General features: G+C 54.4%; 1 protein-coding gene across 2 annotated transcripts; it reads right to left on the reverse strand.

The window, feature by feature from the left end:
* Positions 1–663: 663 nt before the first annotated feature.
* NR2F6 (nuclear receptor subfamily 2 group F member 6) lies at positions 664–21,411 on the reverse strand. Of its 2 annotated transcripts, XM_050934499.1 has the most exons (5): positions 21,299–21,411; positions 20,732–21,037; positions 14,786–14,880; positions 7,957–8,481; positions 664–3,808 (listed from the first exon to the last, which is right to left on the reverse strand). In XM_050934499.1, the coding sequence occupies exons 2-5, from the start codon at positions 21,001–21,003 to the stop codon at positions 3,534–3,536; spliced, it is 1,167 nt and encodes a 388-aa protein (XP_050790456.1). In that variant the 5' UTR covers positions 21,004–21,037; positions 21,299–21,411; the 3' UTR covers positions 664–3,533. The 2 variants fall into 2 exon arrangements, with proteins under 2 accessions (XP_050790456.1, XP_050790455.1); XM_050934498.1 differs by having other exon boundaries at positions 20,732–21,408.
* Positions 21,412–24,334: the final 2,923 nt, after the last annotated feature.

A 24,334-nucleotide genomic window follows, 5' to 3' on the forward strand; every position in this document is an offset into this window, starting at 1 on the left:
CTACTGTAACACCATCCCTGGCTACAGCAGCGCAAGTCCGCGCCATAGCTAGGTATGGAAAAGTTAGATTTGCAGTGGTTAAATGTTGGGAAACAGCCATTTACCCAAACACACACACACACAACCCGACACAACAATATTGCCACTGAGCATTGCAAGTCACAGGTAAGTGGAACAAGCCACGTGCTGCTTGAGAGCATGAGCTGCAACCGTAAGATTTAGTGTTATGTTGCTACGTGACGTTGCCCACTTGTGATTTACGTTCAAGAGCTTGCATGAGCTGCCATCTGGCCTGCCAGCGGCAGAGATCCGCAGCCAGGCCAGCGGCTGCTCAGAGCTGGCTCCACGCTCAGGACCAGGCGGCTTTGGGTGGGCAAGGGCTCAGAACTGCCAAGTGACAGCAGCATTTTGGGTGCTGGGCAAATGCCAGCTGGGGGCAGGTTTAGGGGGCAGCTGAACAGCCGCTTGGGACAGGACAGTGGCATCTACCTAGCAGACTTGGGCAGCCCATGTGGCAGAGAAGTGCCCAGGCCCAGGCGCTCAGGCAGCAGCAGACATTGTCTCTACTCGGTCTAGCCCCTAGCAGGGGACAAGGCATCATGGCATGATACAGGTCACGCTATTGTGTCCAGTAAAGTCTAGTCCAGAAGAAGGCACCACCCAGAAGCATAAAACACACTTTTATTATTGTGATTCTTTGGCTGAGCCCTTTTCTAAGGAGGCCTTTGCAGGCGTGTTTTCCCTGGGGACAATCAGTCCAACAGCGGCACTAACACGCTGCTTTGGTGATGAGGGGAGGGGGATTCATTTCCTGGCCCCTTAGGGACCCGGAATGGGGTGTCGATTCTGAGCAGGATTCAGCAGCGTGTCTTTTCTGAACAGAAAAATCACTGCGTGGCACCAAACCTTACTTGAAAATTCCAAGTATCATCGCTCTGAGCTGGGCTTGCCACACATGATAATATCCCACAATGCCCCTGGGTGCCCCAAAAGCCCCTGCTCTCGGGGGTTAAGTGCAATCAGGTTTAGTGTTAAGGCTCTTTGCATAGAACAGCAGAATTCAGGGCCTCGTTCTTAGAGATTTTGGATGCCACCATTTCTGGATGCCCTCAAAGGGGGCTACATTTTCAGAGCTCACCCAGCACCTGCTTTCTGAAAATCATGCCCCTTTGAGGTGTCCCCAGAATCCCTAGTCACGCTTGGAAAATGCAGGTTCAGGGTCCTATTCGCCTCCCCCATAGAAGAGCATTTTGGAGCAGCAACGTGAACGTAATACTAATATTTGGTATCTCCCAGGCATCTTACAACCTTGACTTAACTCCAGGCAAAGTGAATCCACAAGGTGGCTGCAAAGCAGCTGTTTCTCCGGCCTTTAAAAACCAGTGGGTGCCAGGGCGTTTAATGGAGAGCCTTTGTCACTCTCCTCCTCCCTCACAGACGGAAATGAGATCGCTCCTTGGAAGGAGGTTTTAGGGGAGTTGGATCAAAGATTTGTGTGGTTGCTGTGCTGAAAAGTCTCCTGCAATATATACCGAAGTGGGGAAGGCAGGTATTCGAATCCAGGCAGCTCATTCTCACCCCAGCACGTATGGTTGAAGGCCAGCACCTTCCCCACTCTCCTCCAAACAGAGCACCCCTTCATAAGAAACATCTGCATTGATTTCAGTTAAGGGGTTTAGAATCAGGGCTTGATCTAAATGACAAGTCTTCCACTCATCTAGCTTTCTTTTGTTTACAGAGAGATGGGATGTCTGTGCTGAGTCTGTTTATACCAAGGATACTCAGGCTTGCATCACTGGGGAGCAGTGTGGCTAGTGGGGCAGAGGCCACTCAAGTCCAGGAACAAGGTCTGCCCCAGATCTGCCTCCCTCTGCACTGACCCCCCATGCTAGGTTCTTTTCTGCAACAGCAATTCCCACGAGGTACCAGCAATTGCAACAAGAATGGGATTTTTTTTTTTTAAATAGGACAAATAAACCATGCCCCACTTACCAGTTTAGCTCATAACCCTGAATCTGGGCCAGCCCTGCCCTTGCAAAGAGTGATTTACCCACTACCTGTCCTGGATTTAGTAACTGCAGTCTGCTTTTTATTTTGCCATGCAGCGATTCTGCTTCAGATGTTCGCAGCCTTTAAGCAATTTAAGAGCTCGCTACCTCTCCTCAAAGGCTCAGCAGAATTAGGAGAGGGAACCAGCTGGCTGTCTGAAAAAAAGGAGCCGGGGGAGAGATGCTGTTTCCTATATACAAGGGTCTGCGGTGTAAAGAGGCTGCTAGCTTTCCCTGACAGGATCACAGGCGGAGAGGGACTGGCTTGAGCAGAGTGGTGAAATGAATGGGAGGGGAGGGGAGGGGGGAAGTCATCTGTAATATAGGAAATGCCCCCCCCAACATACTGTCTCCATGCCAGGCCAGGAATCGTGTAGCTTAGAGCCAAAGTGAATTCGGGCTGAACAGCAGGGAAGCGTTTCTGCCTACAGGGGTCAAGGGAAGCAGGCAGGTCAAAGCACTGGAGCGTCCGGTCCAGGGAGCTCATCCCCCGTGGAAGGCCAGACTGGATCTGACCCGTGGCCCTTCTAGCCCAGTAGCCTGGCTCAGCCCACGGCCAGCACCTAGGTTCCCCCTGTCGTTGCATTAGATGCAGGTATGACTGGGTGACAGCAGGCGGCCTGGGGGCTGCAGATCAGAGCAGAATGGTCCCTTTGGCCCTGAAAGCAGAGATGATGCAAGAACCCAGGCGAAGACCTAACGCAACCCCCTCCCCCTGCCCCCCACCACAAACTGGCTCAGTCCTGGAGCATACAGCTTTATCTCCCTTCCCGAACTGGGTTATTTTAACCCCTCTGACCCTGGGTAGTTCTGTTATTCCCTATAATTGTCAGCCATTGGCTAGGGGACAGGCCCCTCACTCTTTTGCCCCCGTCTAGTTTCTAGGGATCAAAACGCTCTTGCCAGAGACGGCGGCTGGCTATTTTATCTGAGATCTGTCATTCAGCTCGTGCACAAAAGGCAGACGTGGGGGGAAGAGAGGCCTGCAGCTCCGGTTGCCCCAGACTGGCTCAGAGGCAATGAGCAGAGCAGCAGAATAGCCCACAGTCATTTCCCCCCTCTGCTGGCCGGTACCCCAGGGACGGGAGTTCAAGCCTGTCTTGCCTTCAGAGAGGTTTTTCTAAAAAGGAAAAAAAAAAGTTCAAAACCCGACCGCACAACCCGCCTGCTGTTTGGTTCCAGTCATCATCTGTCCAGAGCCATCTCCCGTAGCCCTCTGAAAAATCATCCCAGAAAAGTAAAGGCTCCATCCCTTTGCTGACCCATTCTGTGGGTGGGGAGGGGATTCCGTGTGCTGACGGGCAACACCTGGGTGAGGGACCACACTGTCTATGACTCCAGCCTGGAAAAGAACCACACAGGCCTGAGCCTCTGGCCTCGCAGAAACTGCTCAGCAAAAGACCCAGCTAGGAAGCGTTTCTGGTGGAACGGGCTGGAGTTCCCGAGCTGCGTCTGGGCCCGCGAGGGGAGAGTTCCTGCTGTCTCCTATTGCCCCGTCCCGTAAGGCCAGTTGAACGTGCTCCCAGACAGCAGCATGTCCCTAATTAGTGTTTCAATGGGCGTCTTCCCCACCAGTCTCATAAAGAAGAGCTGAGAGATGAGCGAAGCCGGCACTGCCCGGAGCGCTGGGAGCCGCAGCAGAAGCCTGCCAAAGCGCTGGGGCTGAGACGGGTACTGGGCATGGACATACTCCGTGAGGGCCACCTGAGCTTTCTCTTGCAAGCTCTCCACGTGGGCAGGGTCCGAGAGGCCGCAGGCATCTGCAAAAGGCAGGGGGGAAGAAGGAGGAGAATTGTTAGCAGGGAACAGAGATTGCACAGCTCCGGGTGTCCCCACCAGACTGTGCTAAGGGCTGGCCAAACGCCGACACACGGTAGTGCTCCACTTCTGAGATGCAAAGGCCGGGCAGGTCTACTAGCTCCTCTCCTCGGACCGCGTGTGTCCCAGGTCATCACATGGCTCAGTTACCCCGTATCCAACCCAGCGCCACCGCTAACACTCCCAGGGGACCAGCACCACCCAGAGAGATGGTCGGCCATGACAGGAGCAGCAGGGCAGTTATCAGCACTCTCACCTCCGTGGCCCAGAAGGCCCCGAGATGGCCAATCCATCCATCACCCTGCACCTTCTGCAGCCACTCACACCAGAGCAAACCCCTCATGCTCTGCCAGGTGCAAGGGAGATGAACTGGGCCCACGGCATGCAGCCCACTCAGTCCAGGGGCCACCAGCACGGCAGACCATGGTACCTACCTACCTTAGGGCCTCCATCACCCTCGGATCTAAGCACTTCCTGGGAGAGTTGGATTAACCCAGCAAGGTCCCTTAGCAGGATCTTCTGCTCCTACCCCTCCCTTGGCTACAGAAGGGCCAGAATCTATGCCTGGGCTGGCAGATAGCATTGCCTAGTGGATAGAGCACTGTCTTGGGGTATAAGGGACGTGGGTGTCAATTCCTGGCTCTGCCACTGGACCCACTCAGTGACCTTGGGCAAGTCACCCCCTCCCGCCCCATGTGCCTCAATTTTCCTATCTATACAATGGGGATAACAATACTGCGCTCTGATGGAAAGTGCTCTATAAAGCAAGGGTTTAGACTGTAATCGGTCAGCAGCGACAAAGCTTCCTCAGATGAACACAAGAGGCTGAACCCCTCCCCACCTCTTATGGCACAATATCGCCCTTGAGAGCAGCACGGTTGCAAAAATGCTCCGCAGGAAGCCTCAGAGTGGGAGTGTAGACTGGTTTCAGTGTAAACCCAGGGTAGACCCACTGCTCCACTGCAGGCTGCATTGGCACAGGAGCCCTGAGATGCCACCAACACAATCATGTAGCCGGGCATAGCCTGACAACCCTGCATTGACAGCTTTCGTTTGAGTTCCCTGAAGTCAGTCTCCAAGTATGAGCAACTCACCCTGCCAGCTGATGCAGAAACGCTGCCGGCTTCTATTTTATGAACCATCCAGCAGCTCGTGGCAGGGTTATCTGCCGGCCCAGATATTTTACGAACACGGCAGCACTGCCACGTTAAATGGAGGTGGAAAGGCATCAAGCCACGGCCTGCCGGTGCCCATCTGTCACATGGCAATGGCCCTGCAGTCAGGACAAGTCCTAGAACATCCTTTTCTCCTCCCCCGCCTCCCTCAGCTTGCATCTTTGGCTACCTTGACCTTCCTGTCACGTTTCCCAATTAAATCCAATCACCGGCATTCGGCAGCTATCCATGCAACACTATATTAGACGCCTGGCGCGCATGTCCCACTACTGCGAGCCAAACATTGTACTGTCTGGCCCCCACGCAAATGAAATGGCCTCTTACCAAAACAAGAACAAGACTGCGGGTGCTTAACCCAACCACAAGGGGGTAGCGCGACTGGGTATTTAATATAAACGCTACAAGCCAGAAAACCCAATCAGGACTATCTGATTTGTGAGAGGACGGAAACTTCATCTCCTTAGCTGGCAGTGGGCAGGAGAACGAGCTGATTGGCTGACGAGCTACAATTGGTGATTAAATTAGAACCCCACATTGTCAGGCTGCTCTGTCTAGCACATCCTTTAAAGGGCCCATTCTGTCATTTTTTTCCCCCTCTCTCTTTAGGAAGGAGGAAGCAGCAGCAGGCCAGGCAGTGTTAGATAGCCAGGTTACTCCGCTAGCCCCCTTCGGGAGCTAGGGACCCCTGGGATCGTGCAGTGGATACACAGGCCAACCGGATTGCTAGCTTGCGTGCAGGTTGGAATGGCTCGTAAAGGGACACACCTTTTGCGTTGTGCTGCAGTATCAACAGATACAAGTCGTTCCACTCTTAGGGCAAAGGCTCTTTAATTTATCTTATAAAGTTAACCGGTTGCGACTGACGTATCTGGAGCTTTAACATTACGTGCATGCCATGGAGCGTCTCCCCCCGTGGGAAAGTCACTTTGCTCACAGGCTGTGCATGGGAGTCACTACCTTTAGGCTGGAGCCTATGGGAATTAGGCACCCTCATCCCACTGAAACACCACAAGCATTAGGTACTTTTGAAAGTTTTACCCCCAAATCCCATCGAAACCCAACATGACTGAGGTCCCTATGTGACTTGGTAGATTTTTGAAAAATTTTACCCTGGGGGCTTGAAGCCCTTAGGTTACTTTGAAAATCCCAGGATTCAGACCACTCCTGGGGCACCTACAACCACCAACAGCTGAGCACCCAAAGGCATAGACTGCGATTTCTCCAAAGGAACCAGGCAGCCAAACCCTAGTGAGCACTGGAGGAAGCGGGAGAGAGAACTTCCTTAAGCCCTTCGGCAAATCCCAGCTGTGCCAGTCACCAGGGCATACCCATGTCGTGCACAGCCAGGGGGGAGAAATGAGCTGGGCAGGGTGTCCTGAAGGTTGGTAAATTAAGGTCACTTTGCACCCAACTCTGGGAAGAGGGGCAACACCCAGCAGAACTCCCAGAACCTACCCACCAGCTTGCCTTCCCCTCGTGCTAATTTGGCTCAATGGACGGTATTTCTGACGCACACCCCGTCACCTCACCATCGTTAGCATCTTTATCCTCACAACGCCCCCGGGCAGTGCTACTATCCCCCTTGTACAGAACCGAGGGACGAAGCCTGGCTAGCCCTAAGAGACTTGCCCATGGTCATGCAGGAAGGTCAGTGGCAGAGGAGGGAATGTCCCACTCAAGCACCCAAAACACTGAATCATCCTTGTTCTCTAGTATCTGTTAATTACAACTCCGGGGCTTTGCACTAAGGTCATACAGTGCAAAGGCTTCCTGAGGAGGGACGGGGAGGGTGCCGTACAGATTCATAGATAGCAACGCACAGAAGGAGGAGTTTTCAGAGCAGCCTGTCGCTCTTCCAGGACCACTGCTCTACGAGCAGGAAGCCCCGTTTCCCCAAGGCAGAGCAAGGACAATCTCATCACGTCGATGAGGGGAGGAGGGTTTCATTTCACAGAATTACAGCACCAACTTACGGAAGTACTCACACCTCCTTGTCAGCTGTTTGACACAGGCCACCTTGATTACACTGAACTCATCAGCACCACATAAGTGATTTTTCCTCCCTTCTTGTCATCTGTTGAGAACAACCCACTTCCACCTTAATCGAACTGGCTCATTAGCACTGGCCTCCCACTCAGTAAGGTAACTCCCATCTTTTCAGGTGCTATGTATTTATATCTGCTCCTGTATTTTCCACTCCATGCATCTGATGAAGTGGGTTCTAGCCCACGAAAGCTTATGCTCAAATAAATTTGTTAGTCTCTAAGGTGCCACAAGGACTCCTTGCTGTTTTTGCTGATACAGACTAACACGGCTACCGCTCTGAAACCTAGCGCTAACTTTGACTTCTGAGGGCAGCCCCCATCCTTGCAGCATGTCATGGTGGCTGCCTCCTTTCTCATCGTTAAGGGAAGCATCTCTTAAACGCAAGGATGATTACGTGCTTTGGTGCAATTAGATGTGACAATGGGAGCAGCTGTGATATTACCGGCGCTATCCTCCTCCTGTGGCAGAAGTGGGAGGTGGAGAATGTTCCAGATGGCAGCAAGAGACAGGGGTTCAAGGCCCAGCTCTGCCACCGATTCCCCGGAGGGCCTGGAGCAAGTCACTTCGGGCCAGCCTTTTAAAGGTATTGGTGGACGTAAGTGCCTAGCTGCTTTTGAAAAATCTCCCTAGCAGCCACCAACATCTTTAGGTGCCAAATACCTTTTAAAAACCTGGTTCGTCACTGCTCCCTGCCTCAGTTTCCCACCTGTAAAATGGGGATACTGATCCTTCCTTTGTCTTGTCTATTTAGTCTGTAGCCTTTTGGGGGCACGGCCTGGCTCTGTGTCTGTGCTGCAGCCGGCATGGAGCTCAGCTGAGACCTGTAGCTGTAACACTGTCATGAAGATTAGCATGAACCAGCCACTCACCTGGCGTGAAGAGGGCTATGGCCTTCAGGCAGCTGTATTCGGCAGAATCCACTTGCAGCCTGTTCAGTTTTTCCACCTGATCCTGAAATATCCGGATCTGGTCCATGAAGGACACCACGCGGTCCGCGGACATGGGGGAGGCGTGGAAGCCGGCCGCGGCTAGCAGGGGGGCCATGTGCAGCGGCAGCGCCGACTGCGCAGCGTTGAGGACGAACAGCTCACTCCAGCTCAGGCGCAGCAAGGCCACCTGGTCCGAGACCGGCAGGTCTGGGAAGAAAGGGATGTTCCGGGCCCACTCCACCGTGCTGAAGAGCAGCCTGGCCGCCAGCTCGCAGATGTTGTCGATGCCCATCACGCTGCCCTGCTGGGCGTACTGCGAGCCGTAGCGGGCAGTCGGGTAGGGCTCTGCCCGGAGCAGCTGGGAAATGAGTTCCGAGACCGGCTGCCCGTTGTAGTACTCCCCGCTGGGCATGGCATTCGGGCTGGTGCTGGAGTGGGTAGGGGGGATCCTGCCTCTCTGGACAGCTGGAAAGGAAGCAAGAGGAGAGATTAGATCCCACATGGCAACGGCACGTGCTGTCGCTACCATCGCTACGTCGTCTTGGGCATTCAGTCCAGCCACGTCCCCACCACAGAGGCTGCAAGCGGCTACAGGATGAAGCGGTCGCTGTTATGAGTATTACGGTAGCGTCTAGGGACTCCAGCAGAGATCAGGGGCTGGCAGGCTTGGAGCGGCACCTACTTGCATCCAATCCAGGACAGGCCCTGCCTCAGAGTCTGAACAGGCAAAGGGTGGGAGGGAAAACTGAGGCACAGAGCAGGGCAACGACTTGCCTAAGGTCACCGAGCAGCTCTGTGGAGGAGCCGGACTCCTCCACAGACCCACTGGGCCTCATTAGAATCAGTTTGGACAGAGCTGTAAACACCCTGCGTAAGGACTGGGGTTGCCAGCAGAGTGGGCTTCTCAAACCTTCAGCACCACAGCCAAGGCCTCAGAGTGCAAGGGTCACTCCATTAACTGGTATCAGTAGCAGGCTGTTATCCAGCCCTCGGAGGGGTACATGACGCATACCTGGCCAGTTACACACACTAGAAATATTGATCTGAAAGGAGGATAAACCTCCTTAGCACCTTGATGATATCACCCCTCCCCCGCTCCCTAATTAGCTGTAAACGAGTGCCTAACCCCAGAGATCCGCAACACAGCTAGGGCCTCTAGCGAAGGGCATTGAATGACAGATGCAGGCCCCCAGGTCTCTTCTAGAGCATTTAAAGCTTGGGAGATAGGCCTGGTTTTAGCACCAGACGCATGGAGGACTCCTGGGGTTAAGGGCGAGGAGCCCCCAGAGCCGAACAAGGAGATCAGCACCACATGGGGGTTTGCAAGAGGGTTAAGGAAACCCAGGATCAATCTGCAGATAACCTTGGCCTCTGGGACAGCTCCATTAGCAGGCAGGATTCCAAACTGCACGGAGCCTAGGTTTCTAATCTCCAAGCGGTCACGTGAAGTTATAAAATCCCTCCCGTCCTTTGCTCTGTAGTGAGATGAGGGCTAGCCAAGGTCATCTTTGCAATGGAAACATACATCTTCAGTACACTCGTTAACCCTGGAGGTGCTCCTCCTCCTAACCGGGTGCTAAGAAAGCTATTTTTCAGCCCCCTTTAGCACCCACTGTTTGCTCGGCCCCCAGTAATTAATTTATGGGCTGTTCTCGCAGCACTTAAATTAGAGCTCTAAATCATAGTAAGTGACAAGAGTGCTGTCCCGACTGGCCGGGAAGGAGGAAATTAAGTCCTGCTCCTAATATCGCTTCCCTGTGCTATTTACATTTCTACCACCGCCTGGGGAGAAGTAAATACGCTCTGGCTAACCGAACCACAGAGGGAGGCCACCACCCTCGATATTTGCCCACAGCAAGGTGGAATCTGCCCAGAACAATGCTTGCGATTTTCAAGGTGAGTACTTAAAGTTAGGTACCTAATTCCATATTTAGGCAGCTTAAATACTACTACCTAGTGCATTACATCAGTAGAGCTCAAAGTGTGTCGCATGGAGAAACTGAGGCACGGGGAGGGGAAAGGACTTGCCCAAGGTCACCCAGAAGACCCGTGGCAGAGACAGGAAGAGAGAACCTAGATCTCCTGAGTCCTAGTTCAGTGTGCACTGAGAAAATCCCATTGGGCTCAGCAGAGCACCGCTGCAAACCAGGATGCTCATCTAAGCACCCAACTTCATACAGCTAAGTGGCAAGTGCTGGCCCCTTTCTAGTGGGATTGGCCAGGGAGTCTTGTCATGAGCATCAAGAATGGACTTTGGTCCCACGAATGTAGCTGAAACTCCCCTACCCCCAACTTCCAGCCCGGGGAGATTCAAGCATTTGAAGCTTGCCAGACAGACCAGCGTGGGCACTTCATTCACCTGTCCAGTTGCTGGGTCAGATCCCCGGAGGGGCCACACCCATTCACACTGGCGGAGGATCTGTCCTGTGGCCCCGATTCACTGAAGCAGTGTAAATGACTCAAGTGTGTGCAAAAGCGTTTTGCTAACTTGGGGCCTAAATCTGTTACCTTGAGCACAGCCTGAAATCCACCGAGTGTCGCCGCCCACTGGGGCCCGGCGCACAGCTACTCTCGCTGTGCTCATTAACAGATGTCATGCACGTGACTTCACTGGCAAGCAGAGAGCCTTAAGTCATGAGAGACACCTCGCGCCTTGTCTCCAAACCTTTAGCCTCTGCTGCCAACCTGCAGACGCGGGGAGGGAAGGGATGCCATGGAAAAGGAAAATGACTGCAAGTAGGAGGTGCTAATTTCATGGGGGCCCAGCACCTCTGAAAATCAGATGCAACAGGCTCTCTCCTGATTTATGCCAGCTGGGAATCTGGCCAGCAGAGGCACTCAATCTCACTGAATGCCACTGGAAACATGGCTGTGCGTGAGGAGCTTCAGGAAAGGAGCGAAGAATTTCCTGTTCCTCTCGTTCTAGTCCCAGCTTTGGCCTGGCCTGCTGGGAGACCTTGGGGATGTCACTGCCCCGCTCCATGCCTCAGTTTTCCCATTTCACAGAGGAGGTGAATGGTCCTGCCCTCCCGCGAAAAGCACTTCGAGGTCCCGAGATGAAAAGCGCTAGAGACTTTTAAATACAAATCCTGCCTGATATCAAGCAAAAAGCAAGTGGTGAATTTGTCTGCTAAACTCTGTTCCTGCTGTTACCCATCCTTCCCCGACTTTGCCTCTCATCACATCCTCTCTGACACCTCATGCCCCGGCCTTGCACCTTGTGGTCTGACACCAAGACAAATTGGGTGTGAAATGCCACCGAGGAGAGTGTCTCGCTTTGCACTGGTGTCAACAATGGCACAAGGAGCAGGGTGGGTGAGGAATCTGGGATGGGGACTGTGGTCACCTCCCACAATAGAGCTTTGATCCCTGATGGGGGTTCTCACCTGCTCCTCTAAGTAAGTCTCTAATGTCCTACGTTCCCCTTGTGCAAATCACTCTGCCAGCTCCACTGCTCAAAACCCTTGTCAGCTCTTCCCAACAGGACTCTGTTGCTTGTCACTCCCTTCCCAAGCAACCCCCAAGGCCCTAGCAAAACTGCAATGTTTGCAGCTAGTCATCCTGTCCAGTCAGTTCTGCTCTCAGACCTCGTGGAGCAACAGTGGCAGCAGCCACTCTGAAAAATCAGGCAGCCAGGGTCTCAAGTCAAGCATCCTGAATGAGTGGCTGCTTCTGAAAACTCTGGCCTAAACTCTTTTGTTCAAATGAAGATTGCAAACCTAGGAACTTGGAATGGCCAAACTGGATCAGACCCATGGCCCATTTAGTCCAGTAGCTTCTGACCATGGCCAAAACAAACTGCTTCAAAAGGAAGGCACAAGAAACCCTGCAGTGGACAGTTATGGGATAATTTGGGGAAATTCCTTCCTGACCTCCATTGGTTTATGCCCTGAAGCATGAAGCTTTATAGCCACTCCAAAGCTCTTGGTTATTTTTAATGCTTCCTACAACACCTTTGGATATTCTCCTTCTCCATAGAAATGTTCTGCCTCAGTTAAAAACCACTCTGATGCATTCTGAGCGCCAGTGCTATCTTATGGCAATGAGTGTCAACGGCCAATGGCGTGTTGTCGGAAAGGATTCGCTGAGATTGCCACCTCTCAAGTGCACTGCCTGGCTCCTTGACTGCGCCTTGTGACATGGCACAGAGGAGTTCCTGGTCGAGGCGGGACTCCTGCATTAAAGGGAGGAGAGAAGGTGCTGAGTAACAGGGATTCCTCTGCTTTCCAGCTCTGGAAAGTTGAGAAACAGACTCAAGGAATGCTTTAAAACGTTCTGGGTTCTACTCTCAATGCAACAGGATGCCAAGATAAAGAGAAGAGCCGCTAACGTCATCTGCTGCCCATACGCCCCCCCCGGATACATTGCCACAGAAATGTGCATAACTGAGTCAATATTGGAACTGCAAAGGATTATTCTAAGTTCGTCTCGGTTTCCATCTGCGACCTTTAAAGCTGCTAGGTCAGGTGGTCTGGTACAAGGTTCCAGGTGAGTCATCGAATCGAGCCAAGGCTTTGGCTTTCCAAACAAACACCACCTGTTGGACTGGTACGGGAGCCGCCCAAGGGCAGACTGAAACCGCAGAAAGGGTTTTGTATTCTGCCCTGAGACTGGGATTTCACTGTGACAATAACGGCTGCTCCCAGACCTCACAATCCGTGCGGGGATTCCCTGGCCGGCTCTCAGGACGGCAGGTGCGCTCCACAAGACCGTGTGGTAAGGGCCAGATCCTCGACTGTGTTTCCTTGGGGCAATTCCGCTGACGACAAAGGAGTCTTGCTGGCATCAAACCAGCAGAAGGGTATTAGCTCAGTCTCTCCAACTGCAGTCCCTGGCATGTGCATCAACGGTGCACAAAATACTCAGGGGGCAAAATCCTCAACTGGTGTAAATTGTAGGGGGTGGAATGTAACTTACCAAGAGAAGGAATCCGGAGTTCCTGACTCCCCCAACCCACCCGCCCACTCCCAGGGCTGGTTTTAACACGGATTAAAAATCTAACCCTATTTCCCAGAGGCCCCAGTTCTGCTCCCGCCAGCACAAAGCAGGAAGCATTCCACTGCATGAGAGAGGAGATCAGGCTGGGAGTTTCTAATCCTCCCTAGAACATGTCCAGTCACATCTTGTGCCTTGGGATTTACAGGCCGTTTGGCTGGGCCTCAGCTTCGGGATCTGATCCGGCAACCACCTCCTCTGCTGTAGCATTTACTCACCTGGTTTTCTAGGCAGCTGGCGAGCAGCTTTTACTAGTTCTAAAAGCCAAACAAAAGGAGACTCTGCAGCTGCTCCGTCCGAGGCAGGGCGTGGTGCATTTGGGGGAGGGGGGGGTTTACTCTCATCTCCTTCTCAAGAGGCACTGGTTCGGATTGCGAGCCCCAGGCACTGATCTAACTGTTGCCCTGGCTCCAATGGTCCCATCTTACAGGTCAGGATAGCCGGATTGCAGGGGGCATGCTCCTTCCCGGAACATGCCCAGAGACTGGGAGCTGCTGTGGGAAGCAGGACAGGGCCATTACGCTGGTCCCACCCCAGCAGGCAATCCCCTTCGTGGCAGAGGAAGCCCCAGTGCGGGAGGTATGGCTGATTCCTTGCCCCTTCCAGACACCGGGGGGTTAGTTTAGTTGCAGGGAACAGCCAGTGTTTAAAAATACAGGGGGAGCTTTTCAAAGGCAGAGACAAGCGTTAGGCATCCAAATCCCATGGGTGTCCACTGGGAGTTAGGCACCTAGCTGCCCTCTGCGCTTTGAAAACAACCCATCCAGGAGGCATGTACCGACCGCCCACAATGCTGACCCACGCAGACGACGGCTGGCCTTTTTAAAAGGCCCTATTGCCTATCCAGTCTCCCCTGGAACTTCAGTGGGTTTTGGTAGCCTAAAGCCTTGATAAAATCCCAGCTAATAGTTAACCACCAGCCCACCTCCCGTTTCCAAGCAACGCAAATGCAAGACCTGGCATTCCAGCTGGTCCAGAGCAGTGCTCTAACTCATGCCCCAAGGGCCTGGCTTTCCAGAGAGCTCAGTTTCCATTAGGCATCAACCCAAGTGGCTGGGTTTTCAAGAATGCTCACTGGTTGTGGAGGTCTCCTGGAAATCTGGCCATCAGCGTCACGATGGGAGCCGTTGGGGGCTGAGAGCTCTCACAAATCTGGGCCTCATTAAGATGCCTAAACGGGAGCTGAGCTCTTGTCAAAACCCGGCCCCAAGAGCTCAAACGTGCGCGGCTCCCGTAGCACCAATGCACGCTGGGGAGGACAGACCTAGATATACTCTGCACTGATTCTCACAGTGACCTTGCATTGGCCACAGCTTATCGGTGCAAGATAGAGCAGCTCAGTGGTTGCTCTAAGTTACGTCCCTTGCTCTGGTCTCTAAGGGTACATCCACCCTGCAGCTGGGAGCAAGCCAGGTAGACAGGCTAGCCAGCTGAACTCTGGCCCCAGGGGTGATAGGCAGGCTTGTTTTCTAGCAGCTACCCATTTGGCAATGTCCAGGCTGCTACTTTTAGCATGCTGGCTTGCGCACAGCTAGCACGTCTGTCTACCTCATGGGGACATATGCCAGCTGGGAATCAGCGTGGCACTGCTCCTACGGCAGTGTCTGTGTGGGAGGCAGTTGACACAGGAGCCAGCTACACCCCTCAAATGCGCTGGGATCTCTTCTATGCCTGAGGAATGCTCAACTGGCTAGCAAGTGCCAGATTCCAGCATTTGGAGAAGGGCTGGGGGGAGGCCACCCAGGTGTTTTTGCAAAACAGTGAGCCAAGTTACCTTCTTTCCTCATTCCCACGCGAAAGCACTTCTTCAGGCGACAGTACTGGCACTGGTTGCGGTGGTGCTGGTCAATCTGACAGTCTCGGTTAGACCTGTGTGCAAATCAGACAAGAACACGCCATTGCAAGGGGGTAGGAAAGTGCTGACTCAAAAGAAGTGTGTTTTGTTAGGTAAGTACAGGGGAAGGTGAGGATGATAGGGCACGAAACTGAGGTTCAATTTACAGGTTCCTCTGTGGGACCTCGAGCAGGTCATGTGATCGTTCTGTGCCTCAGTTTCCCTGTCCAATGGGGACAAAAGTGCCCTGCTACACGGAGGGGTTGGGAGGATAAATACATTAGAGATTTTGACAGGCCCAGATACTCCAGGAATGGGAGCCTGAGGAGTATTTTAGACCGACAGACTGGGCTGAGCGCTGTATTCCATTAATGCTGGGCTGAGAGGCCTCAACAGAAACAGGGACTCCATTGTGCCAGGCACTGCACACACGGACAGCAAGCCAGAAACTCTGCTTCGCCGAACAGCTCTCGTGGGGAGCAATAATTGCCCCGAGTTGCTGTGACCCCTGAATGAAATTCACCCCTACGCAGAGGCCCAGCACTCGGCGTAGGCCCCCCAGAAGCAGATGATTTTTATTCAGAATGGCGCTTATGAACGTGCGCTTACGCACTCAAGTTCCTCCCCAGAATGGGGGCCAGAGGGCCCATCTGTGCCCAGGACCTATTGCTCGGGAAAGGGTCTAGCCCCCACCTTGCCAGAGCTGCTCTCCCACACGCAGCCGGCTAGGCCTTCCCAGCATGAAGGAGGGGGCAGCAGAGTTTAAACTGAAAACAGCTGAGCCAGCCTTCCTTTTGTTCCCAGATGCTTGAAGAATTCCAGCTATTTCCTATGAGAACATCTCAGCCCTTCCCAGGCAGGGGAGGGGAAGGGTCACTTCTCTTCCCAGCGCACACAACTCACTTACCTGCCCTGCTAAGTAAACAGTAGAATAATCCCCGCCCCATTAAAGCCTGTTGATTGCTTTCCCAGGTACTAAGCACTTACAGATTTATTTCCATGGTCTCACATTCAGCTCTGCCTGCCTAAGGCCTTGTCAACATGGGTGATTTGCCTGGCTTGGGTGCGGGGGAGGGGGGGGGGCAATCCTCTAGGGTAGGCAGGGTTAAATCATTATCTGCCCCCGTGCAACCCTGACTCTGCTTTGGAGAAGGGGCTCATGCCAAAGGCACAACGCCAGCCCCTCTGAAGTCAACAGCAAAAGTCACCGTGCCAGATCCTGAACCGTCGGAGCTCCACTGAAACCAGTGCAGGGCAGACACCAGTTCACAATCTCGCCTCTCGCCCCCCCAACGCCATCTTCAGCGGGGCCCCACCACTGCAAACAACCATCTTCGCCTGCCTTCAGCTAGACTGAAAACTGGGCAAGTCCCATGGAGACAAGGCCTGAGCGACAAAAGCTGGGAGTCGGCAGTGCACCTGACCCCCATTTACCCAGCTTTCTGCAGAATCAGCACCCCCAGAACAGTCAGTCCCCGGGGAATGACCAGAGCTTGCCCGTTTCCCCTCTGCATACGGATCCTTTGAAATGGACCAAGTGTGGCATTAGACAATGCACTGCCCTGTTAGTGTTACTGGTAGTGGGGGTGGCACCCCATATTTGGTAGGCTCTGCAAACACCTGGTCCCTGCCCCCTGCTCCGAGCATACAGTGTAAGTAGACTGAAAATGATGTGGAGAAGGAAAGAAATGAAGCCTATGAGCAACAGCATTGGCTCCTGTTTTGTTTTATAGATGGGCTATGCAGACCCAGAGCGATCCTCAGCTGGCATGAATGTGTCTAGCACCATTGTTTTCAAGAGAGCTGTGCGTCTTGCAGCAGTCAAGGATCTGGGCCCGATGGAGCTTTGAGGGGAAGGTCACTTGGGGGGTGCGGGGCATGAGTGGTGAAGAGAGTAAGGGAGGGGACTCGGGGAAGGGTGAAGGATACGAAGAGGAGGATGAGAGAAGGCTCAGTGGAGAGCCGGGCAGAGCCTGGACATTATTGTTACAGGAGTAACAATGCTTGCAAGCCCTACGGGCCCAATCGCGAGCTGGGAGCAGGTCCTTGACTGCACACACCAGCAAGGGTCTCCCAACCTGGCCCGAAACACGAGGCTTCTTGCAAAACCCGCCCAGCAGCCAAGATCGATTTTCCAGACTGTGTGGAGAGGTAAGTGACTCAGCAGGGTCGCTCTGATAGCGAAGGGTGGTTGAGTCAGAGCAGAGGTGGGGAACCAAGCTCCCAGCCCTGGTCCCATCTTCACGGGCTCTTCTCCTGGCCCTGTGCACGTGCAAACAAGGATAAGCAAGAGAAAACGCATCCCCATCCTCATCACTTTGGGCCTTACATTTTGGATCAACGCCAGACAAGACGTGAATAGGAAAACAACCAGAGAAGTAAACAGACAGGACCCATAACTACCAGCCCCTGCTGCTCTGATCAGGAGTGGTTAAAAACAATGGTAAATACTAATAATTCAGGGGGCCTAAGCCCCATGCAAGCCTTCGGCCCCAATTTTGAAAAGCCTCTAAGCCTGCTATGAAATTCCATTAACTTCAAGGAGACTTGCTCCCATTAAGTGTTTTAATGAGCAGGGATGAGCAGATTCACATGCTTAAAGTTAAGCACATGGTCAAGTGTTTTGCTGAATCAAAGCCAGGAGTTCGGAGCATCCGTTTCTCTTGAGCGCTGTGGCCCTTTTCTGTGCGCTCAGACCCCACTTGCCATCACACTCACGGTACGAGACGCACGTTCCCACAGTCCGGAATGTGAAGCAATGGATGTTGGGAGAACAAACCCCTGGTTTTCGACCCCTAAGAGAGATGGCTATCCGGAGAGTCTCTCCATGATCCAAACCTAGAACGCACATGGCTGCACTGCCCCAGTGTCTGGAACCGTGGGCCTTCTTCAGCCAGAGATGTCTCCTGCCCAGCTCGCAACTGAACACAATGTGCTGTTTTATTTAAGAGAAGTAAATGGTGGGGTGCGAAGGAGGCTTTAACATACTCCCAAAATCTGATCATGTGCTTTCAGGGTGAGTTCCCGCCCCTTGTTTTCAAAGGATTTTGCAAATTGCTACCTTGAGCTTTGCTCCTGCGTAAGTAGGACATGGCAGTCACCACTTTGGGGCCTGATTTTCATAAGGGCTCTGCTCCCAATTAGGCAGTAAAATAAGCAACCAGATTTTCTAAGATGCTCAGCGCATTGGGGGCGGAGGTCTTTGAAGAAAAATGGCTGGAAAAATCTGCCCCCGACTGTGGGCGCAGAGTGTTTGAGAATTTGCACCTTAGTTTGTCAAGGGGGATGATGCATAGACATGAGGATGATATAAAAGCATGCAAATGAAGCAGAGGATTGGTTCTGACTTTATATTTTCAACGGGATCACTGGCAAAATAATGCATGATCAAGAGAAAGGCAGGGAAAAAAACGTAACCCATGCACAGAGGCTAGTCAATCTGCAAAGAAATCCCACCCGTTGCCGGCGCCAGCGTGAGTGAAAGCATTTGGTTATACCTTGGAATCCTGACATGAATATCCTAATTTTTACATGACTCCAGAGATGAGCCATGTACAGATTCAACAACCGTTCATACAGGAATTAATTCACCCTGTATCTCACCACTGTGTTTAACACATTTAAAATGTGTTGCTGATCATAAGTTATCCTAGTGGAGAAGAGATAAATCTAAACATCAGATGACATCTTCATCCCAGAGCTCTGTTACAGAGGTTTGGGCTGGAGCTTGAGAAATCGTTTGTATCACAAATCCTTGTGTAAAGAGGGCGAGAAATTCACAACAGACAAACCGAGGTATGAACAGTGCTTTTGGTCCAATCCCATTCAGACAGCCCAGGTCAAAACCTGAGCTTCATAGACTGAAACTGATCTCTACCAGCTGAGAATCTTGGCCTTGAGTTACAGTAAGGGCCAAAAAAAAATTTTTTTTAAAAGAAAAGAGCTTTTTATGTTATTTTAAAACTTAAATAGTTGTATTTAAAGCCAAGAGTTCTTAGCAAGTTCTCCTAGACACACTGTAGCGATACAGGAAAATGTGAGAACACAGGAGATGTGTATGGTGCTAATTATGCAATTAGGATGTGTCATTATTTAATACAAGAACTAAACTGCATCCAACTCAGTTTTTAAAATTCAAATTAGAGCAATTTTGGCTTGATGTTGCTGTGACTCCTTTAAGGAAGCCCACTACAGGACTGCCTGGGGAAAGCATTGCATCTGCCCTAGCTTAGGAACTGTGTACTAAGAAACTAACATTTTTATTTTATCCTACATTTCTCTGAGCACAAAGCGAATAAGCTAACCCCTAAACACGTGCTCTGACCCAAGAGGCGAAAAAATACACTGAAGTTCCAGCTGGAAAGATGTGCTACTTTTCTCAATACATTTGTACCTAACTACTAAGCAGCAGCAGACAATCGATCTTCTTTCCTTGCAAAAACAAACACTTTTTGCATTTGCCATTTGTCCCCTCTGTACTTCAGAATGCTGGTATTTTCAGTAGGATACATATAGCCAGTCTTCAAGTAACAAGACTAGGTAGCTCTTATCTAATGCTTTTCATCGGTAGATATCAAAGCACTTTACAAAGTCCATAAGCATCATTACCAGGATCTGGGGAAACAAGGGCACCGGTAGGGTGATATAGCAAAGGTTCACTGAACGTGTTGTGTCCACAGGCCCAGAATTCACAGCGGTGGCAACATACAGCAGGTTTTTAGGATATCGCAACCTTCCAAAACCCAAAGCACAGAGGACAAAAAAAAACTGCACAAAGTTTAACAGCTGCAGGATTAATTTCATGCACACAAGGTCCCTGACGTCAGTTTCACAAGAGAGCATTTCTGCTGTTAAGAACTGAGGATAAAGAGGAAATCAGTCTCACCCCCAGCTAAGAGGAGGTACCAAACAGTACATAGGGGAGTTTGAATCTGGGCCACACGAACTGAGAGCAGAGTGGGTCAGAAACTGCACGATAAATACAGCAGCACAACTTGCTCTTTGATCAGGTTTGAGCCTCGTGACTTCCACCATGACCAGGGCGGTGAATGACTATTTCTGTTAATACAGACACTCAGATGCAATACTGAGGAAATCACTTGTGCACCCAAGCTGGTAGGCAGCCATTCTTATGGAATCTACTGGCATAGCAAGTCCCGGTATGCAAAATTTGATTTGCAAGAACGTCTAGGGCTTGTTAGGGTACCACACATGCATGTGAGCTTAGATCTGCCTTGTGTTTACTTCTCTGCCTTGGAAAGTAGTCTTCTTCTAAGAGGAGTCAAGGCCACTAGCCAGTTCCGGTACCCCTACTGATTTTAAGACTTACTCCTGATTTACACCGGAGCGAGAGGAGAATCGAGCTCCGTAACAGATGAGGATTTGTGCTTTTGGTTCGAGTTAGCCGCCACATCAAGTTTTTTAAAAGGCTGCTTTCTGCTGAGGCGCTGGGGAACATCATGATTCATAATAACAACCGCTGCACGTTTGCAGAGAACCGTACAGCCATTAATTAATTAGCTGCCACGCTAGCTGGAGACTGGAAATCTAACCACAAGGAAGAGCCTGCACAGCACCCTGCACCGTGTATCATCACCGTCGCTGGTGCAAGGGACCACACGAGAGGCCAGGAACAGGGCCCATTTTGCACCAGGGTACATGGCCGCCCAAGGGGCAGGCCTGGGGCAAGGGGGGTTGTGGACTCTTCCTCACTGGAGGGTTTTAAGAGCCGGTTAGACAAACACCTGTCAGGGATGGGATCTAGATAGTTCAGAGCTGCCATGAGGGCAGGGGCTGGACTAGATGACCTCCCGGGGTCCCTTCCTGGCCTACAAGGCTCTGATTCTAGCGGTCAAATCCGCCCAGGCCCGCCAGGTGAGCCCCTACCTGCAGGTGTAACTCAGGTTCCTCCGGATGCTCCGCTTGAAGAAGCTCTTGCAGCCCTCGCAGGTGAAGACCCCGTAGTGCTTCCCGCTGGACTTGTCCCCGCACACCGTGCAGTCCACCTGGATGCCCGGCTTGTCCTCGTCCCCGTGCTCCTGGTCGCTCACCCCACCTTGGGGCGACACCGAGTCCTCTTCGGAGGTCCTGGGGTAACCCTTGGCCACCCCGTTGGTGTCTCCGTTCGGGTCTCCCCAGCCTCCAGCCACCATGGCCATATCTCCGGGGGGCAGCCCGAGGAAACAGCGATGCCTTCCAATGGGAAAAACAAATCAGCCGGGGGCGGGGGGGGGACAGAGCAAAAACGAGCGAGTTAGTGGTTATTTGGCGCAGGAGGGTACCGCCGGCCTGGGGCAGCCGCCCTAGCGCTGCGTGGCTCCGGCCTGGGAGCCTCAGCCCGCCCCGCTAGTCAGCGGGGCTGCGCTGGGGCAGGAGCGCTGAAAATCGCAGTGGCGCAGGCTGGGCCCGAGCCCCTTTACTCTGCCCCCCAAAGCCGAGCTCGGCCAGCCCCACCTGGGGAGCAGCCGGCGCCGGAAAAACAAGTCCAACAAGTTTGCCCAGCCAGGGACGGGTGCGCGGGGGCTGGCCGGGCGCAGGTCCGGGCAGCGCGCAGAGGGCGGCTAAGGGCGCAGCCCCCCGCAGCCCCCGGGGCACGGGCGAGCCGACGCGCTGCTGCAGCGGCCGCTGCCCCGGCCGGAGCCTCCGCCCGAGGCCGAGCGCCCCGCGGAGCCGGGTCCCCGCAGGGCTGGGGGCTCGCCCGCCCCCCGCGATCGGCCCCTACGCGGCCCCCCGCCGCCGGGGCTGCGTCCGCATGGCGGGTGGCGCGGCCGGCACCCCCCGCTCGGCCTCCTGCTGCTGCGGGGCTGGAGCCACCGGGCCCCTCCGCCGGCCTCCCCGAAGAGCAGGGCTCAGCAGCGGCCGCCGCGACGCTCCTCCTCCCCGGCAGTCCTCCTCCCCTTCCGCTGCCTCCTCGGTCCCGCCCCTGGCCGGCCCCTTCCCTCGCCTGCTGCCTTCGTCCTCCTCTTCCCCTGCCCTCCCCCTCACTCCTTCTCCTCTCCCTTCCCTCGCACCCGCCTCCCTCCGTCCTTCCTCCCCCTTGTCCTCCTCTTCCTCTGCCCTCCCCCTCACTCCTTCTCCTCTCCCTTCCCTCGCCTGCTGCCTTCGTCCTCCTCTTCCCCTGCCCTCCCCCTCACTCCTCTCCTCTCCCTTCCCTCGCACCCACCTCCCTCCGTCCTTCCTCCCCCTTGTCCTCCTCTTCCTCTGCCCTCCCCCTCACTCCTTCTCCAGTTCCTTTCCTCGCACCCGCCTCCCTCCGTCCTTCCTCCCACCTTCGTCCTCCTCTTCCCCTGCCCTCCCCCTCACTCCTCTCCTCTCCCTTCCCTCGCACCCGCCTCCCTCCATCCTTCCTCCCCCTTGTCCTCCTCTTCCTCTGCCCTCCCCCTCACTCCTTCTCCTCTCCCTTCCCTCGCCTGCTGCCTTCGTCCTCCTCTTCTCCTGCCCTCCCCCTCACTCCTCTCCTCTTCCTTCCCTCGCACCCGCCTCCCTCCATCCTTCTTTCCCCCTTGTCCTCCTCCTCCTCTTCCTCTGCCCTCCCCCTCACTCCTTCTGCTCTCCCTTCCCTCGCACCCACCTCCCTCCGTCCTTCCTCCCCCTCACTCCTCTCCTCTCCCTTCTCTCGCACCCGCCTCCCTCCGTCCTTCCTCCCCCCTTCGTCCTCCTCTTCCCCTGGCCTCCCCCTCACTCCTCTCCTCTCCAGTTCCTTTCCTCGCACCTGCCTCCCTCCATCCTTCCTCCCCCCTTCGTCCTCCTCTTCTCCTGGCCTCCCCCTCACTCCTTCTCCTCTCCCTTCCCTCGCACCCCCCTCCCTCCGTCCTTCCTCCCCCCTTCGTCCTCCTCTTCTCCTGGCCTCCCCCTCACTCCTTCTCCTCTCCCTTCCCTCGCACCCCCCTCCCTCCGTCCTTCCTCCCCCCTTCGTCCTCCTCTTCTCCTGGCCTCCCCCTCACTCCTTCTCCTCTCCCTTCCCTCGCACCCGCCTCCCTCCATCCTTCCTCCCCCTTCGTCCTCCTCTTCCCCTGGCCTCCCCCTCACTCCTTCTCCTCTCCCTTCATTCGCACCCGCCTCCCTCCGTCCTTCCTCCCCCTTGTCCTCCTCTTCCCCTGCCCTCCCCCTCACTCCTCTCCTCTCCAGTTCCTTTCCTCGCACCTGCCTCCCTCCATCCTTCCTCCCCCCTTCGTCCTCCTCTTCTCCTGCCCTCCCCCTCACTCCTTCTCCTCTCCCTTCCCTCGCACCCGCCTCCCTCCATCCTTCCTCCCCCCTTGTCCTCCTCTTCCCCTGCCCTCCCCCTCACTCCTCTCCTCTCCAGTTCCTTTCCTCGCACCTGCCTCCCTTCATCCCTCTCTTCCCCCTTCTCTTCTCCCTTCCCTCCGTCCCTCGCACCCGCCTCCCTCCGTCCTTCCTCCTCCCTTGTCCTCCTCTTCCCCTGCCCTCCCCCTCACTCCTCTCGTCTCCCTTCACTCGCACCCGCCTCCCTCCATCCTTCCTCCCCCCTTGTCCTCCTCTTCCCCTGCCCTCCCCCTCACTCCTTCTCCTTTCCCTTCCCTCGCACCCGCCTCCCTCCGTCCTTCCTCCCCCTTGTCCTCCTCTTCCCCTGCCCTCCCCCTCACTCCTCTCCTCTCCCTTCCCTCGCACCCACCTCCCTCCGTCCTTCCTCCCCCTTGTCCTCCTCTTCCCCTGCCCTCCCCCTCACTCCTTCTCCTCTCCCTTCCCTCGCACCCGCCTCCCTCCATCCTTCCTCCCCCCTTGTCCTCCTCTTCCCCTGCCCTCCCCCTCACTCCTTCTCCTCTCCTTTCCCTTGCACCCGCCTTCCACCATCCTTCCTCCCCCCTTGTCCTCCTCTTCTCCTGCCCTGCCCCTCACTCCTTCTCCTCTCCCTTCCCTCTCACCCGCCTCCCTCCGTCCTTCCTCCCCCCTTGTCCTCCTCTTCCCCTGCCCTGCCCCTCACTCCTCTCCTCTCCAGTTCCTTTCCTCGCACCTGCCTCCCTTCATCCCCCTCTTCCCCCTTCTCTTCTCCCTTCCCTCCGTCCCTCGCACCCGCCTCCCTCCATCCTTCCTCCCCCTTGTCCTCCTCTTCCCCTGCCCTCCCCCTCACTCCTTCTCCTCTCCCTTCCCTCGCCTGCTGCCTTGGTCCTCCTCTTCCCCTGCCCTCCCCCTCACTCCTTCTCCTCTCCCTTTCCTCGCCTGCTGCCTTCATCCTCCTCTTCCCCTGCCCTCCCCCTCACTCTTCTCCTCTCCAGTTCCTTTCCTCGCACCTGCCTCCCTTCATCCCCCTCTTCCCCCTTCTCTTCTCCCTTCCCTCCGTCCCTCGCACCCGCCTCCCTCCATCCTTCCTCCCTCCTTCGTCCTCCTCTTCTCCTGCCCTCCCCCTCACTCTTCTCCTCTCCAGTTCCTTTCCTCGCACCTGCCTCCCTTCATCCTCCTCTTCCCCTGCCCTCCCCCTCACTCCTTCTCCTCTCCCTTCCCTCGCGCCTGCCTCCCTCCGTCCTTCCTCCC

This window comes from Gopherus flavomarginatus, chromosome 24 (genome assembly GCF_025201925.1).
Source record: "Gopherus flavomarginatus isolate rGopFla2 chromosome 24, rGopFla2.mat.asm, whole genome shotgun sequence".
Classification (NCBI taxonomy): Eukaryota; Metazoa; Chordata; order Testudines; family Testudinidae; genus Gopherus; species Gopherus flavomarginatus.